The following is a 20,439-nucleotide window of genomic DNA, read 5'->3' on the forward strand; positions in this document are numbered from 1 at the left end:
ATTCGGCAAACTTTTGAGCTGACGTCATCAAGTTTTTGGAGAAATATATTTTGTCTAAAGATTTATGATGCTCTTTACAGCATTAAAACATCTGCAACAATTCAAAGCATTCGGGTTAGCAGATTTAAAATTAAATTGCAAAATGTTGTTTTATAATTTTGATTTTTTTTCCAAAAATCTGGACGTTTCGGGTAAAAACTCAATTCGGAGTCGTAAACTACATGTGTAGGACTATGTTATTTTATACAATTTAAAACCCATTTACTATGTAGAATTTTGAAGTGACGTCATCACATTAGTGGTGGGGATGATTAGACAAATTTTTGTTAGCGTTTTACCATCTACATGATATTCCTAATATAAGTACAAAATTTCACAACAATCGGTCCAGTCGGGACACCAGACAGACGGACAGACGGACAGACGGACAGACAGACGGAAATGGGAGACCTATTTCTTCGTCTTCTAGGGGTCATGAAAGATCGAGAAAACGTAAAAGTAGAGAGTCGGCCGACGGACTCGATTACAATACTTCCTTTGCTTACGCTCGGGAAGTAAAAACAACACATGAGACGGTTAGATGGATATAAAAACAATGATCTAAGTTTATTTCGACAGAAACAAATTCCGCTAAAGTAAAAACCAATGGCCTAAATAACATCCTCCGCAGTTCCTGCGCCGCGAGGGCGCACACTGCAAGGTGCCGTGGTCCGCACAATAGTGAACTGTAGAAAATACATTTCATAAGAAAATGAACTGTTGGTAATTACATGGTTAACTTCGAATATTTATGTTTATACTTAGAGAAAATTCGACTATAATCACGTACAAGCTTCAGCGGCCACATAAAAGAAAATGAAATTTGATTTATTTTGTCTCCTTAAAACAGAGGAGTGGAGCAAAACGGTTCTAAAATTATTTTGGGTGAAGAGCTGTTATTGTAATAAAAATTATTTGCGATTTGACATTATTGTAATTTTCGAGTAATTGGGGTGAACCGTAAAAAAAAAGATGTAATGAGGATGCGAATGAGATTCGAACCTCATTAGTTACCTTATTCGAACGCTTGGTTGGCCTCCCAAATCACGCAGCTACAACTCAGTTGCTCGGAGCTCGGACTCGCGCGAGATATCGGTTATATACAACATGCAGCGAATATTGCAGAAACATTTTTGTAAAATAATTGCAACTAAAATTAAATTAAATGCAGATTTATAAACTACAAGTGTAGGAGTATACTATTTTTATTAAATTTCAAAAATATTTATTGTTAAAAATATTGAGGAGATGGCTTCACGTTTTTGGTGGGGATGATTAGACAAATTTTAGTTAACCATCTACATGATATTCCTAATATACATACAAAAGTTCCCCACAATTGGTCCGGGAGATTCGGACATTACATGTCAAATAAAAATGGGTACAGACACCAAACATACAAACAGACAGACGGACGGGCGGAAAAGAGAGACTACTTTTTTCGTACTCTAGTCATGAAATGTCTAGAAAATAGTGGCCAATCGTCCGATGGACTCGATTACTATACGTCCTTAGTTTACGCTCAGGAAGTAAAAATTTAAAGAAGCACTTCGTTTAGAATATTTGTAGGCAGTTAAATCCGGAAACGCGTGATTGTAGCATTCGCTATTCAAAATTAGCTTTTACTAAAACGTGCCGTGAAAGTTATGAAAGAAGAATATAAAGTTAGTTTTTCTAGTTAATGCTGACAATTATTAATTTGTTACTACCGATCGTTAGTAAATGTGTACGTTTCTTCTCTTGGATGCTGTCAGTGATTCGCCACTAAACATAACCTTAAAAATGAAATATTTACCACAAATAAAATGTTTTAGTTATTTAAGCGTAAGCTAGAGATGATTGGTTGCTTTCATATTTTCTCGATAGGTCATGACCATAAATTCGAAAAAAAGGGTCTTCCGTATTCGTCAGTCTGTCTGTCTGTCCGCCGTCCGTGACAGATATAATCTACGAAACTACTGGACCGATTGTTGTCGAATTTTGTATGTATATTAAGATCTGATAGATGGTAAAACGCTAACCGAATTTTGTCTAATCGTCCCCACCAATAATATGATGACGTCACCTCAAAATTGTAGGTGCATAGTAAGTAGGTGTAATGTATGCATCCATGGTGAGTTTTTACCCGAAATATCCAGATTTTTGAAAATTTTCAAAATTATATAATATTTTGCAATTTAATTTTGGAATTGCAAAACCGAATATGATGAATCTGTACTTGTGGTTTATCAGTGCATTCATATGTTTTGGGTTCGCTTATATAGGGTGACTCAAAAAAATTAATGATTGAGTCAATTTATTTTATTTATTAAATCAGGAACTAAAAAACCGGATGCTTTTAAATATTGCAGGCGTTTTGAAATTATTGTAAGTATGGTAAGTATTTAATCAAAATACTTCTGCTTATTCCCCCAAAAAATTGATGACGTCATACCAAAATTTTGTACTTTAATTAAGGTTTAAACTATATGTATCTTACGAGATACACTGCCAAGTTGTCAATTTTGACATGAGCGCGCCTAAAAACTAATGAGAAGATGACAGCTACAGACTTGGCGCCCAAAATTTCAACTTTACATTACGTATACCATCATAAAATTATAAAAATGCTGCCAACCTCACAAAAAATTACAAATGTTAATAGTCACGCGGTAGTAATTGTCTAAACATATTTTTATATTGAAGTAAAACTGAGGTTGGTTTTATAACATTTTTTATTAATTTTTGTTTATAAAGGATACGTTTATTTCATCGCACTCAAATGCATGAAAAAAAGTGTCATAGCGGTTCATTTTTTCACGCAAATTTTCCTTCTCGTAAAAAAAGATACACTTTACTCACTAGTTGCATAAATAACTATTCTCGGTGTGTTGTGGTAATTTGTATGCTCGGACAATGGAATCGGACAGTGATGAAGATTTCTCGTGCACCCCCGAAAAAATTATCAAGACGGCAAATACGGCTACATATTTAATATCTATGTTCCAAAATAAAAAGTTTTTGAAGTTGGTGGGTGTTGAGTTTTGTTACGAACGCGAAAAAAATGTTGTATGCGACTCGTGAGTAAAGTGGCTTTTTTTTACTTGGCAGATTTGCGCACTCGCCATCGGCTCGTGCGGAAAATTTTCCTTCTCATAAAAAAAAGATACACTTTACTCACTAGTTGCATAAATAACTATTGCATAATAGATCAAAGAAGGGTTTTTTCTCTGTGAGTGGTAATAATTGTTTTTTTTCTTTACTGTGCTTGATGATCTTATTTCCGGTCGAGCAGTATAGTCATTATGTAATTTTGCTGCTTGATACGCGTGTTTCGCATTACTTCTTATGATGCTGTCATCCGAGACTATCGTTATTAAAAAAAATAAAAAAGTTGTATGTTGCGCATCAAAAACAACGCTCTGAATTGTTGAAAATACTGTTGGTGTATATTATATACCTCTAAGAACTGTATAAGTTTAATTGTTGATCTTTTTACTTTATTCGATAATAATTCACGAGCTATGTCAAGAGACAATTTGTAAACTTAAAAGTGAAGACAAGTTGCATATTTTCACGTTACTAATACGCTCATACTCATATTTGTATATTTGTCTCATAGCATGTATTATATTAAAGCAATGAATTTTATAAAACCAAAAATTTAACCATGCGTGCCAACAAAGTTTACAAAATGCTTGTCTTTAAATTATATTAATAAATTAGTATTAGAACGTTATTGGAATAAGCTTCTCCATTAATCGCGTGCGGTATGCTTGAGATCTTATATATTCACATTAAATTGATACGATTTCAAAAAGAACTCACTATTATACATATATATATTAAATTAACCGGTGTTCAATTGAAAAATCACTCAGAGTAGGCGTTGAAATATAATTTGATACTAATAGCATGTCTGTTCTTATAACAATATCTGGTTGACCGAGTTTCACTCGGCTCGTTTGGTAGCATTACATCAGGTTAGGACAGATAAATATGCGTATAGTATGCATTTTGAAGAACACGCGCTAATTAAAAATACACATTAAAAAAGAAATTCCATAAGCAGTCTTTGTTTTAAACATTGATGAGTGACATGTAGAGATTAAAGAATAGAAAACTGGAATTGTTTGAAATTTATTACAATGTCATTTATTCGGAGGAGGTAAATTGTCTCCCAAATGTACAAATTTCTAAAAACCATAGGTAAGTTGTCCCCCGACAGCAGATAAATTGTCTCCCGCACCCAATCCTTCATTAGGGGTGGTTTAATTGTTAAAAACACCTCCTACGCTTAATTTACCTGTTTTCAAATTATTGAGTTGTAATTTAGCAGCACTTTCATAGATGTTTTGAATAATTTTCAAGTAAACTCATATATTAGACAAAGAAGTGTAAATCAAAGTAAAGTCATTTATGATAAGAAATATCTAGAAAGAATTACCTTCTTAGAAGAAAAAATTGAAAATTTAGGCAGACATGACATAACAATGTTGGAGTTTATAAAAATTGTTTCATATAAATATAAACCTAGAAAAATTTGAGATTATAATGTTTATTTTTTAAAATATAATTCAAATTGATGTAAATAAAACAAAATTTTTTACTTTTACATATGTACCTGTGTATCAAGTGATGTTTTTCTAAATAAGTGTACATATATTTTCTTTGTTGACTAATAAGGGGTCAATTCCAAGTTGGCCGGCGCAACTCACCACTTTGCGCGACCGATTTGCGCCAACAGTTATCGTGAATTATTCAAGTTCAAAATTTCCATCAATGCAACGAGGGTGCAACAACGACATCTTAGCTCTCTCGGTAATTTTTCGTCGTTTATCCTCACCTTTACTAGAATTTTTGAATAAATTAACAGCAACACCCGCTGAAACTTGAGAGACGACCGCAATTTTTCGAGATAAATTGCGCCAACTTGCACTGCCTACTAGAGGTGCCGCAACTCCAAGGTGCAAATTGCAATGGAAAATTCGACACAAGTACATTTGTTTATTCCGTCACCCCTAGCAACCAACATTTGATACCCAAATCAGCATTACAAAGTTGCGCTGCACCAGTGACTTGCGCCGGCACAACTGGCCAACTTGGAATTGGCCCCTTAGATTGTAGACTAATCCATATGCTATGTACTTGCAAATTAATTGTAAATGTTATAAAAAAAAATATTTTTGACTCTTGCATACATATTATGTACCTGTGCACGAATATGATATTTTTATAAATAAATGTATGTTATTTCTTCATTTGCTTAGATTGTAAATAAATACCTACATACATGTAGGGGAACGAGGGGCTTGTTGTATCAGTTTTTAGGAAAACGAATATAATTTGATATCTATTAGCTGTTTGACCATTATAAAAGTATCTATCGGTACTCTAACTATTCCCCTATTGGACTGAACAGGCAAAAGGTCAAAATTGTTCATCTTCACTTCACACCAGGCATTTTCTTAAAAAAAGTGCAGTGTTACAACTTGCCCCGTGGTTGGGGCTAGTTGTAACAGCCATGAGACAGGTAGTAACAGTAAAAATAAAGCTGATGTTGATACATATTTAGACTTTATTTTTCAAAAATCAGCACAACACTTCATTATATACAATTTTTTTTCAGTAAAACTGAACTAAACTTTTAGAAGAAGAGTCAACATTAAAGATTTGAGTTTTATCTTCCTTTTTCTTAATATATCTGGAAAGCAATATATGGCATAGGTCAAAATTTTGGCTCGCTTTTCGTATGCTAGGTAAGAGATTTGTAGAAGTGAATTTGGGATAAGTTGAAACATGTTACAACTTGCCCCAAGTGTATTGTTACAACATGCCCCGTAGTACAATTTTCTACATTTAATTACATTTCGACGAAATTATGTGGCTTAGCGTCAAAATGTGTAAGGAATATTAAAGCTGAGTCATTTTTGAGCTACATGCAAAACTAAACGTTTTAAATTAATTAATAACTGATACGAAAAACCAAATTTTACTAAAGCAATATTTTACATTACTTGGCCAAAACGAGACACGTGCACACATCCACTCGCTGCGTTGGCTGAAGGAACAGTGGTTGTGATGACATGATGTCTTATGGTGCAAGAATTAAATTCAGTAAAAAACCTGACGTTAAAGAGTTTAAATTCTGGGTAAAAATTTAGTGTTTCAACTTAGAATAGAATAGAATAGAATAGAATAGAATATTTATTAACGGGATACCCCTATTACAATATTAATTAGATTATTAATAATACAAAAAACAAACTTATAAAACTAAATATGTATACTAAATATTAAATAATAAATAAATACGTGCAAAATAAAATTAAAAATTATTAATTAAGAATTTACAAAATAGCTTAGATTCCTGATCAAATTCTTAAACGCAGTTTTATTAATATTAAATATGTTGAACCTCTGGTCTTCTGCGAGTGTGTTGGCTGTGTTCATCATTCGTCTAATTGGATGGTTTTGCGATCTTTTTGTTATCGACAAAGGAATTCTGAAAATCAGTTGACTGCGAGTCAATCTGCTATCAGCAGGCAACACAATGAAAGATAGTTTTTCTAGTAAGCAGGCATTGTCTATCTCACCATTAATAAGTCCTCGAAGAAATGAAATATCGGAAATTATGCGATGAGTTTCGAGTGAATTAATATGAAAATTACACATTACCCAAGTGTAATTACCTTGTATATGAGTTCGACCAAGTTTAAACTCTAATAAGCGAAGGAATTTTTTCTGTACTCTTTCCAATAAATCACAATCTGTTTTATAATTAGGATACCATATGGAAGAACAATAAACTAGGTGAGATGGAACAAGAGAAAAGTATAATATTTTAAGGGTCGAAATCGAAAAATGTTGACAATGCCTCCAAATGAGCCCAAGAGTCCGTATTGATTTATTAAAAATAAAATAATAATGATTCTTAAATGTTAATCTAGAATCGAAAACCACACCTAAATCTTTGACTTCCTCAACACGAGACAAGATAGAATTACCCAAATAATAGTCAAAGTTCACCCTCAGTTTGATATTAAGAAATGATATAATAAAACACTTGTTAACATTTAAAGGCAATAAGTTGTTTTCTGTCCAATCGTATAATATATTAAGATCTGATTGTAATTCAAGTGCATCTTTCACGGAACTAACAGTTTTAAATACCTTCAAATCGTCCGCATACAACAGAAAATTGGAGTAACGAAAGCCACGCATTAAATCGTTAATGAACAGTAAAAACAAAATTGGTCCACAGTGCGACCCTTGAGGTACGCCTGATGGAACCAAATAAGGAGACGACATGTAACTACCAATCCTAACTTGCTGTGATCTTTCCGACAGGAATGATGTTAACCATTTAACGGTATTATTGTTAAACCCTAAGTGACGCAATTTACAGAATAATAACCTATGATTTACCTTATCAAAGGCTTTTGAAAAATCAGTATACACGGAATCCACTTGTAGTTTTTTATCAAAAGCTTCATTTAAATAACAATAATATTCCATTAAATTAGTACAAGTAGATCTTTGTTTGCGGAAACCATGTTGTTTGATGGAGATAAACATAAACATAAACATGGTTTTATTAGACAAGTACAGTGTACAACATCTAAAAGGGCAACGATTCGCAAAGCGTTTTTCAACGTTCCCTATTAACTATATAACTAAAATAAATTAAGTTACTTAACATAAGTATGTCCTGGTACTTCAATTTATTGTTGACAAAGAGATTTATTATTGATAAAGAGGTTTTCCTAATGTACATCGCGATATTTCTCCAGTGATTTTCGTATAATCTGACTCTTAACACAATCAAACCTAGTGCTACATCTAAACAAAGTATCGTATTCATTTAAAATTTTCACACATATATATGCAAAACAACACTTAAATTTTTCATGCTTGTGGTACGGTATTTCATATGGTTCTTTATTTCTTAGAGTTAAATGTGTTGTATATTGACGTTTGACAAAGTACGTTACTAAATACAAAGGTTCACACATTTTGTAAACATTATACACTAATTTAGTAATTGCTAACATTATCCTCTCACTATATTTAATCATACCAAGCTTGTAATACAATGGTGTAACATGTTCACGTAAAGGCAAATTATAACTGTACCGTAAGCATGTATTTTGAAACACTTGGATTTTGTTTTTGTATTCTACCAGGGGCGGCTGGTCAGGGGCGGCAGGGTCGGCCACGCCGTACCAGTCATTTTAAAATACGTAGTAAGCGTTGAAATTAGAAAATAAAAAAAGAAATAAAGTTTGAATGTACGTTAGGATAGATCATATATATTAAAAACATATTTTATTATATTGTAGGTACAAAATAAAGCATTTGTTGCTAATTTTAAATGCTGATAAACACGCTTTGCCGGCGAGATTTCGGCAAGCCGTACCCAGGAATGCATTATACTCGATGTTTCGACTTCGTAGCAGCTTACGGTTTCATCGTTCTCTTTGTCTAGTACGCTGTAGTAGACAAAGACCTGGCGGAACGTATGTTGTGCCAGGTCCGGCGAAATCCTCCTTCGCCGTACCCAGCAACGCGAATTTAGTTTTTAAAACGCTTAATATTTAAGATAGCTAACCAAATTACAAAACAATAACGGCTTCGATGTTCTTCAGTGCATACTATTTTTTTTTAATAATAATTGTCGATTTAATACATTTTTCTGTGTATGAATAATAAACGAAAAAAATTACATTAAATTATCTAAAATTTTATTTTTCGTACATAACTTAGCTACAACATAAATGCGCTTTTTCTGTATTTTTAGCATCTAAGCGTTTTCAGATATTTCAGAAACGAATTTAAAGTTTTAAATCATTTTAATTTTTCAATTATTCAATTAATTTATTTGACAATTTGTCATATACATTAAAAAAAAATAAATGTAAATGAAGATAGTTAACAGTTGGTACTTTTATTATTACTTTTTTTATATTTTTTAACTGCATGTCATTATTTAATTATTATTATTTAATTGTGGATGTCCGGGGTCGGCAAGCCGTATAGCCGCCGGTCGACGCGGAACTCAGTAAAAATAATGTTTTCGGTGGTTCTCAATTAATGATAAAGCAGAACAAGTAGAATTAAGGATTAATAGTATTTGGAATCAAACTAACATTGTCAATTTCCTATAAAAAATTATTTTAACAGGTCGAAACATTTGAGATGTTTTGTACATCCTGGCACGTAAAATGTCAGTGGTTAATGAGTAGCAGCCATACATTACGAAAATATATAACACCAAGGTGTAGACTCAAAATATTTGGCCGACCCGAAATTTTGACCCACCAGCCGCCACTGTATTCTACAGTTAAATGAGCATAATAAACTGAAGAACAATAATCAAAGTTTGTAAGCATTAGGGTATTGCACAGTTTCCATTTAGTACTACTATCCAAATACTGTTTAAATTGATACAAATATCCAAACTTAGCATAACATTTAGCCAGAACACTATTAACGTGATTTTGAAATTTTAATTCGCAATCAATGTACACACCTAAACTTTTAATTGAATCGTTGAACTCTAGTATATGGTCGTCAATCTTGATCAATTTCTTGATTTTGTGTAGAACAGCATTTCGATTTGTTGTTGACCCTATTATACTACCTCCACACTTCTGTAAGTTCAGCAGCAATCCATTTGCTCTGTTCCATTCGCTAATCGCCATCAGTTGTTTATTAATCATGGTAGATCCTAAGAGAGCAGAATGCAAATTAAATGATGTATAGATCTGGGTATCATCAGCATAAAAATGAAACTTTAGACCTGGTAAACGCCACCAGATGATATCTGCAATAAATAAGACGAATAATGTAGGACCTAACACACTTCCTTGGGGTACTCCTTCTGTTATGTCTTGTTTTTCAGAAACTGAATTACCAATTTTCACCACTTGCTTCCTGTCCTTCAAATAGTTTTGAAACCATAGAATAGCTAGATCTGAACATCCATAATATTTCAGTTTAGCTAAAAGCAAATTATGATTAATTCTATCAAATGCCTTGCTGTAATCTAATGTGATAAGTGCTGTAACTTCCCCTGTGTCCATAGCTTGGACACAATCGGTAATAATTTTTAAAAGTGCGGTATTTGTGCTATGATGAGGTCGAAAACCAGATTGTATGGATGGAATTATATGATAATTTTTTATATAATCAGTAAGTCGACGCTTGACTATGGTTTCTATAACTTTAGACAAAATTGGGAGGATACTAATAGGACGAAGATCTACTAGTGAAGATGCATTTGGTTTTTTGGGAAGAGGAATAACCGTAGATAATTTCCACTGATCGGGGAACGTGCCTGTTATAAAAGAATGATTGATAATGTGTACTAAAGCTGTTTTACAGTAGGGTAGTACAATTTTGAGCATTTTTAAATTTATGTTGTCTACACCAGCTGCATTAGATCGAATATTACTTATGACATTTTCTACCTCATTTTCAGTAGTTGGTTCCAGATTAAAATCTGTTGTAACACCTGGACGTCTATTCCTTTGAAAAAATGAAATGACATCGTTGTCTATGATCTGATTATTAGTTGAGATGATGATAGAAGAAGAAATCCATTCCAATTGTTTGGCTACAATGGAATCAAATATTTTAGGAATGGTAGACTGATTGCAAACACCTCTGTAATTGTCGATCTTATTACGATCCCCAGATTTAAAAATAGGTGTAACGTAACTATTTTTCCAGGCCTTAGGAAATTTACCCTGAGACAAAGACACTTTGAAAAGTTCACACAAGGGCATTGTAATTGTGTAAATGCAGTTCTTCAGCAGAACGTTTGGAATGCCATCAGCTCCAGGATGGAAAGAATGTTTAAGACGAACGATATTTTCAAAAACTTCTGATAACTCAACTTTCAGTCCAGAATCAGCTACTTCATGTATACCATCAAATTCTTGATCAAAATCATTGTTGGCGTCTTCTACGTAGACCGAGGGAAAAAAACTCCGCAAACAAATTGGAAATTTCAGTGCCAGTTTTGGCAAACTTCTGGAAATATTGCATTTTACAAGGAATACCACTACTTTTTTTCCTATCATTAATGAATTTCCAGAAGAACTGTGGATTATTTGTAATGCTGTCGCTGACTTTAGAAAGGTAGGAATTATATAGATTTTCGTTAAGTTCTTTACATTGGGACCTTAAGATTTAAAAATATTCATAGTCATCATATCTGCCAGATTTCTTATAGACTGAATGGGCAATTTTCTTAAGGCGACACAAATCTTTTAACTCTTTATTAAACCATCGGGGATAAGTTGATGAAAAATAATGTACCCTTTTCTTAGGAATATATGTGTCCATTCCAAAAAAAAACAACATTATAAAAAGCAGTAACCATATCATCTAATTCAAGACCAGAAAAAAAATTGACCCAATTAACAGAGGCTAAAAAGTAATTTAACTGTTGAAAATCACCATTAGCAAAATCAAATACATTGGCTTGTGAAGATAGTTTTTTTGAAGACGGAATATAAAAAATGGACCACGAATAAGGAATATGATGATAACTTTCAGCAAAAATAGGATCGACTGCGGATGAAACTTGCAAATCAAGAATGTTCGTAAAAACGAGATCTAAAAACACGTTTCGATTATTTGTTTGTTACCCCTGTTACAACAAGCCCCTGGTTCCCCTACTTGTGAATTAATTGTAAATGTTATACAAAAAAACATATTTTTTGCTCTTATTGTACCAATGTGATATTTTTGTAGATAAATGTATACACATATTTTTTTATTGGCTTAGGTTGTAGATAAATACATAATTATATGTATTTGTAAATTAATTATAAATGTTATACAAAAAAGTGTAATTTGGACATGCGCATAACTTATTTGTGGCGTGGATGTTACATGTACTAATTCTTTTCAATAAAAACAGTTTTTTTTTTGGTGAAGTACATTCTTCTATATTATTCCACAGTCTCGACGGAGCCGCCCATTAGCCTTAATCCGTGTGCAACCTGCGTAACCGGGAGAGAATTTACCTATACCCTTTTTGTCACCTTGACCACTGGGAGACAACTTACCTACAGCCCATTTATTACCCAAGTTCTCTCTCTGTCGTTCTTTTTTTTTCCTAGTTCTCTCTCTCTCTCGTCTCTAGAAAAAGGTCACAACCACATCCTTACTGCCAGAAGAGTTTCACCTTTGGTGTGGTTAACATACTGAGTTACCGTGCTCTTTTGCGTTATTCCTAATTTCTCAATCTCAACCCTGCTCCCAAAGATGCCACTTACGAAAGTGTGCGAAACGTTGAGCCCAAAAACTCAAATAACACGGGCCCAACCCGGAAAATGATCAGATGACTCCGACCGTGGAACCTCTGAAATTAATGAATTCAACGCACTTTCGTATGGCTTTTATCAGCTCACTGTTTAGTTTTCCGTAAATTTTCTCACCTCAGAAGGTGAATTTTAACGTCCTCTATACAGTGGAGCATGTTTCGGTACGTACAATTGAAGATAAAAAGGTACGTCAAACGTACTGTCAGACTGTTACCCAAACTTCTCTTATAAAACAATCTTGTGTTCGTGTAGTGCCATCTGATGTTGCCTAGCAACAAATATAATTCACTGCCTGAAAACTGCTGAAAATGTATGAACCTGTAATTTTCAGAAGTTAAAACTATATTCAATCGATTTCTTGACCCAAAAAAAAAACCCAACCTGTAAATTTCATCGAAATCGTTAGAGCCGTTTTCGAGAAACCAATTATATATATATATATACAAACTTTGCTCATTTAAATGTATAAGATATAGCATATAACAGGTTATGTTTCTGCCGTTTGTGTCAAATGAAATTCCAACGCCTTCTCTAAGTGATTTTTCAATTGAACACCAGTTATATTCGTTATTTAAATAAATACAATGTATGCAGGGGACAAGTTCTTTCTATCAAAAAATTGTATGCCTTTTTACGTCCAGGCAATTGTAATGTTTGTTGCAATGATTTCTAATTATAAGTTCGAAAATAATTACGTCCCACTGGAGCTGTTACCTTGTTTCAACAAATTTCTAATTTGTAGCAGCTTGCTCCGTAATTATCACCACCAATTGTAATTAAGATTTCGCCAACTATAATTAAAAAAAATACCTTCCCTTGATTCAAACGGTAATTTTACAACTTCGAAGACTTGTTGGCAAGTTATAAACTTGCAAGGAGTTTCCATTATCATTTATTTATAAGTCCATGCGCTGTAGGTGCGCTCAATTGATTTCCAGGTTACAGGTTGGTACATTCAGCTTCAGCCTCGTGCAGAAATGTGAGAGTAAAGCAGTGCTCAGCTTATTGACTAATTAATGAGTGATGAATTTTGCAAAGTTTAGATTTTTTGCATGTGTTATTGTGTTTTTAATTTCCTGGAGTGAGTAGAAAATTTTTACATAGTTTATTGGTTGCCATCACAAAAAGTAACTACATACGAGTAATAAAATTACAAAATTAAAGTCAATTAGAATTGTGCTAATCAACAACACAGGATTATAACCACGTACATTTGAATTGCATTTTGACGCTTGTTTTGTCACGTGACTAATTCAGTCACATGGTCCTAGCGATTCTGTAAGTATCAGTAACAGTACTACGAAGAGATCTAAGGAAATGTTACTCTTGACATTGTTACAAATGTTTGTAACATTTAGAAATTCAGATTCCGATTTATTTCCGCCACCTGAAAGGTAAAAAGGCGAATTTCATGTTACTAATTAATGTTTTCTTGTTTTCTATCTTCATCCTTGCGACAAATGATACACGTTTTATTACTTTTATTTGCTCCACAACTGAGTGGTCGGCATAAATATATATTTTGCAGGAATCACACCAAAACATTTTTTACTAAATCGAAAATAATTTAAAAAAAAATACAGACAATTTGTATAAACATGGGTTAAAATAAACGTAGCCAGCATATTGAGAGCTTAATCCTGCAAAAATTGTTGTTAAAAAGTTATTAAGAAAAATATCAATTCTGGGTCACTTTTGACTCGATTTTCGTACGGCGAATGTTAATCTTCTATTGATAAAATGTTTAAATGGTCAGTGACATTTTAAAAATAAATCATAATACATATTGCTATTAAATAGTTTCAAGTGAAACGACAAAATGATAGGTTACATGAAAAATACTTGCAAATAATTTTCTTTCCTCTTAAAATTTAATAATAAATCAATTTACAAAAAGAAAAAAAAAATACATAATTCAATAATTTCCTCGTCTACTCTATAATATTTTATAACATTACGACTTTAATAAAGAAGGGAAGTAAATTAAACTGACAATTAATTACTGAGAACTGTTCATAGTATTTTTTTTTAATTTTATTCTTCCCACGGTTCCGTGATTACGTCTATCATACTGAATAAAATTCAACAATTTTATAAAAGTTTTGTAATTTATATAATACGTAAGATGCTATCAAAAAGGATTGCTTATTTACTTCTAAATTTTTTAAAAATACGTTATTTCCAAATTCACCAATAATAAATATACACATCCAGACATTTTGTGTGATTGCTTTGAGTTACTGATATGAATATTTTGTTGATACGTTACTGTTTAAAGTGAATTCTAGTTGCATTAATCACAAAAAAAAAAACAAATCTGCAATATGTTCAATGTTTAAAATTTATGTTTTTAATAAATGTCATTAGCTCACAGAATAAGAAATTACACATGTTAATGTAGTATGTTTTATATTCAGTCCTTCAGTAAAATGCAAAATAAATTAAAATTTAGAGATTTTACAAACGTTTCCTTTACAAATGGCTGTAAAATATTATAATTAGAAGTCCAGTATCCCAGTATCCCAGTTATTTGGATGCATATTATGTAAAGGTCATATGAATCAAATTGAATTCACCGCACAGTATAATTTTCAACATACCAAATCTATAAGTTACACCAAAAGTTGAATAATCTAATATTTTTTTCTACTAAAGTTACCAATTTTAACGGGTGTCCAATTAAAAATCTGGTCAAGAGGGCTTTGTCGTATTTTATTGTTTTTTTTTTCGTATGTCGTAGTGTTTGTCATCGTGTTCGAGACAGTTGTCATTTCGATGTCAACCTTGGTTTAACATCGAAATGACGATGACAAGAATCGATGTGACAAACGAAAAAAAAAAACAAAAACTGTTGACGTAACACTCTTAACCAGGTTTTTAGTATTGCATGTATTTTCTGCTCATGAGAAGACTTCTTTAACTGGTTAAATATATTTTATCGTATAAAAAACATTATTTCTTTATAATCTACTTATTTCGTATTACAACTAGTACTCCATTGTACCATTGTACTACACCGTACAATCCTGACACTGGCACTATGTTTAAATGGTCATTACATAGTTTCTGGATGAATCAACAATACTAAATTTACTTGAGTCAAACGTAGAAACTTATTACTTATTACTGTTTGATAATAGCATTTTTTTTTTATAATAACGGAAACCAACAATTCTTATTTTTGTATTTTCGCAAGCAGTTTATGACAATTTTAATTACAATAATGTCTCTTTGGTTATAATTTTGGTGGCAACAGCTATGATTTTTTTAATAAGAAATTTGACAGCAAATTCAGATCATTACATATGTATAAAAACAAAAAAATACCACCGTCAAGATTATTAAAATACTGACAGCATACAAATTACTTATGTGCTATTTTACTACATCAACCTAAATTTCTAGATGTTCTGAAAAATGCTAAAGCCAACCCTGATGCTAAGCGCCTTTATGACGATCTCCTTAGTAATTACAATCGACTAATAAGACCCGTAGAAAATCATACTCAAACTTTAACAGTTTGGCTCGGTTTAAAACTCTCTCAACTAATTGAAATGAATCTAAAAAATCAAGTTATGACAACAAATCTGTGGGTTGTACAGGTATAAAATTCAAATATTTGACTTAAAGCCATTTCTTATTAAGCTGTCAATCTAGAGATGGTTTGATTATAAACTGAAATGGGACCCTGAAGAATACGGCGGCGTGGAAATGTTATACGTGCCTTCCGAGCACATTTGGTTACCTGACATAGTGCTGTTTAATAAGTAAGTGGATTTGATGGATCTGAGGTTTCTTCCCAACTATCAGCAAATGTTGTAGTGCGGATGGCAATTACGAAGTCACATTGATGACTAAAGCCACTCTGTCTTATACTGGAGAAGTAATTTGGAAACCACCGTCTATATATAAATCTTCTTGTGAAATAAACGTGCAATATTTTCCTTTCGACGAGCAAAGTTGCTTAATGAAATTTGGTTCGTGGACTTACAATGGCCTTCAAGTGAGTATTGGCAAGATATAATGTCTACTATTTGATTAAGTATGTAGGATATGTAGAATTAGTTTTAAGACAAAATGACCATGTTTGTTTTATTGTTTTATTAATATATAATATATATAATATCCTTAATTAATTATAGAAATCCATACCGGTGTAATATTAAATATTTCTAACATTCTGCATAATTTTGATAATAAAATCATTTTTTCAACTATGTGTTACATGAAACCTACTATTTAATAAATAATTTAATTTGTGTAACTAAACTAAATTTCTCGGCGCCTCCGCTTTTCTTACTCTTTGTAAGCTTACAGCTAAAAAATTAATATTACTTTGTTTACGCACTATTCACTTGCTGCATTTCCAGAAAAATTATAAAAATAATAATAAAAATAACTGTATTAAGGCACAAGTATATAAATACATATATAAAATATACACAAGAAGAAAATATAACAAATTCGCAATACATGGTTACCTAGTAAAATACTCCTCTAATATACATATATAGAACAGTATCTATCAAATAGTGTAAGTTCTTTTTGAATCGTTTGACAGAGTACATAGTTCTGCATTTAACCATATCTTTGTCATACATTTTTGTGCAATTATAAAGAAAACTATTACTAAATTTACGTGTGTGAATAATCCAAATACTAATTTGTTACAATTTCGTGTTTTTGCACAATACACAAATCTGATTACAAAAAGGCGCTGTGATACCCAACCAAAGATCGACAAAACAATCTGTATACAACTTCTACAAGATGTTTTTGTAGTCTGACGATTCTGAGGCTTTTTGTTACGAGTACGTTGTGATGCGAAAAAGTTATAGTCTATATGACAGGATTTACGCAAATAAAATGTAACAAAAGGTTGTATATTCAACTGATCTTGTAACAATAGTAAAGACAAGTCACCTAAGAAATCGAATTCTGGAGTTTACATGCCAAGTTGTAGTGACTGCCCCTTAGTATACATCGGACAAACAGGGAGAAAATTTGAGGAAAGGATAAAAGAACATAAATCAGCATATGTCAATAAAAAATCAAATTCTACGTACGCGAACCATCTTATCCAAGAACAGCATAATTTCAACGACGAATTCAAAATTTTACACATAGAAAATAAAGGCGCAAAATTAAACGCGTTAGAATGTCTGGAAATAAATAGGTACAATAGATTTAATACACTAATGAACGACCAAACCTAAATAAACAAATCTCCCTTACTTAACATAAATTTGTAAACACTATTGTTAAATCAGGTATAAATTCAGGAGTAGCTCTGTAAAACCCCAGTTTCTCTTCTGCCTGAAGACGGTACTGTGTACCGAAACACGTGTAGCAGTGACTACGAATACATTATTTAAACTCTGAAAGTTTTTTCATTATTATTAAAAAAAAAAAAAAATTATGTCTTGTAATTTAAAGAAATATGTTTGTAATATTCTAGGGTCGACTATTGCTAATATAAATCCATGATATATGGAAAAAAGAATGTTATACACTGACCGGCAAAAAAAAACCCGCCACCCTGAAATATTTCGCAAAACCACTTTACAATTTAAATTTTAACTAGAGATTGTATTTATTTGTCTCTTTTTACTTCCTGAGCGTAAGTAAGTATAGTAATCAAGTCCATCGGACGAATGGCCACTTAAATTTTTCTCGTTTCATTACGCCTAGAGTACGAAAAAAGTAGTCTCCCGATTCCGTCTGTCGGACTGTATGTCTGGCGTCTGTACCCATTTTACATTAGACATGAATGTAACAACCGGATCGATTGTTGTCAGAAGGCAGTATACTTACTACAAATTCAGCCCGGCTTGTGTTAACACTATAATGTGTACTATCTGTGTATAGCAAGTACCTTGCGCCCGATAATTAATTTAAAACAAAACATCTGCAATAAACGCAAATTCTGCGATTTTCAGAGGAATAAGAAGAATTTATTGAAATCTATTGTCGGTATTACCAGATTTCGACAATAACTACATTCTGACAACACCACAAAACTTCAAGCAAAATATAAAAACAATTCAAATTCTAGAGTCTGTAGTTCAGCAGATCTAGAAGGAGGTAATTCCATACTTCGTTTTTTAGAAAACACTGGCTGCATATTAGCAGCCTCACCAAACTTTACAAAAACGCTGCTGACTTAACTAAGAACAATATATTAAAAATCTATAAATCCGCGCTCTCTTGTTTTGGAGATCTAGAGTGTGCTGTTTCCGAATTAGTCTCTAATTAGAAAACAATCCTGCATACCCGAAACATCATGAAAGTTTGCACAAGCATTTTCGAGGCAATTCAAGATAAAATTTTAAAAAATTGATAATTCGCTCTCTTTTGTTTTGGAGTTGAAGAGAGTGGAATATCAGAAATTGATCATCCTGAAATTAACGTCTGCATAATCGCAGCATCATGAAACTTTGCACATATGTTCTCGAGGCAATTCAAGACAAAATATTAAAAAATTGAGAATTCGCTATCATTGATTTTATGTTAAAGAGTGTGAAATATCAGATATTAGTCGTCCTGAAATTGACTGCATAATTGCAGCAACATCAAACTTTGCCCAAGTATTCTCGAGGCTATTCATGACAAAATTATTAAAGAGTATCGAATATCAGAAATTAGTCCCCCTGAAAGTGCATAATCATTTCCGAGGCAATTCAGTACAAAATATTGAAAAATTGAGAAGAAATCAATTCGGAATTTCCACTGGATCTCCAAAACAGACGGGGTTTCATCCGTAATTTTTTAGTATTATGTTCCGTGTTGTCTCGGGAACATTTTTTGTATAGAGTTGTATCACGCTGTGATTATGCGGTCATTGCTTTCAGGATGGCTAATTTCTGAGATACCATTTTCTGGAATTCCAAACAAGAGAGGGAAAATTCTCACTCTTTTAATTTTTTCTTCTGAATTGCTTCGACAATATTTTTATAAAGTTTTATGATACTGCGCAAATGCACTTGTTACTTTCAGGACGATTAACTTCTGATACCTATATCACAAATGAGGTCGAATTTTCGGTTTTCTAATACTGAATTGAGTCGGAAACATTTATGTGTGTAATGTTTTATCGCTCTGCAATTTTGCAATCCTTACTTTCAAGACGACTAATTTCTGATATAATATCACTCTCTGGCCGAATTCTCATTTTTTTGAATTTTGTTCTGAATTGCTTCGGATAAACATGTTTCTAAAATATAGTCGACGCGCAATGAAAAGAACTACTTGGCAGTTCACCTTCGTAAATATCCACAATGTAACTATAGAATTTGAAATATAAACGTAGATTTTAGAAATTTATTTTAGTAACTATTCCGTCACTTGATATTTTGACATATCTCATCACGTTGAATTTAACGTTGTTAAGATTGTTTTCAAGACCGCAAAAGGAAAGATATTGCTTACAGACTCATTGTTACATTGCTCAATCATAACTTACGGTGATTACTGGCAATAATTATGATTGACCCAAACTGTTGACGGGGAAATAATTCTTAGCTGTGTAGGTTTAAAATTCGAATGTCAACTTTGATGACGACTAACAGGCTGACAACCTAAAAGGTAAAATTACTGGCCACCAATATAATTTTTTTCTCGTCGACTATACCAGGACTTATGTATTGTGTTGACGTACGTTATTAGTTACTTAATAAAAAAAACATTTGGTTTGACTAGCCTACAGTCACGACCATAAAATTTTGGACGTCAATGTCATTCCATTGTCATAAAATATAAAACACTTTTAAGTATTGTAACCTTTTTTTGTGCTTTTTGACACGGCGAGCATACTGAAACTGGATGCAACAAGATAAATCTGTTAAACTTCAAATATTACTGTTATTATTATTATATATTATTACGGCGTACGAGCAGAGACAACATGCGTGTTTTGCCGGAGCCCGTTTCAAAAGACAACAGAGGAGGTTACTGACAACTAACTTTCCAGGAATGAACCCATGCTGTTGTGAAGGTATTGTATGGTGTTCTAATTAAAATGCTAGTATGTTGTCATATATAATAGATTCCATTAATTTTACAACCATGGACGTGAGATTGATCA

The 20,439-nt window shown here is 32.4% G+C and overlaps 1 protein-coding gene across 1 annotated transcript in view; it reads left to right on the forward strand.

Moving 5' to 3' along the window:
- The first annotated feature begins 13,328 nt into the window (after positions 1–13,328).
- LOC135126637 (acetylcholine receptor subunit beta-like 2) overlaps positions 13,329–20,439 on the forward strand; it is a 74,944-nt gene continuing 67,833 nt past the window's right edge. Inside the window, exons 1-4 of the mRNA XM_064052675.1 lie at positions 13,329–13,437; positions 15,762–15,958; positions 16,014–16,123; positions 16,179–16,359. Coding sequence (XP_063908745.1) covers positions 13,380–13,437; positions 15,762–15,958; positions 16,014–16,123; positions 16,179–16,359 — 546 coding nt within the window. The 5' untranslated portion in view covers positions 13,329–13,379. The remainder of the gene's footprint in view (positions 13,438–15,761; positions 15,959–16,013; positions 16,124–16,178; positions 16,360–20,439) is intronic.

This window comes from Zophobas morio, unplaced genomic scaffold, assembly GCF_036711695.1.
Source record: "Zophobas morio isolate AGI-343-1 ecotype UQ-CSIRO unplaced genomic scaffold, CSIRO_AGI_Zmor_V1 ptg000011l, whole genome shotgun sequence".
Classification (NCBI taxonomy): Eukaryota; Metazoa; Arthropoda; class Insecta; order Coleoptera; family Tenebrionidae; genus Zophobas; species Zophobas morio.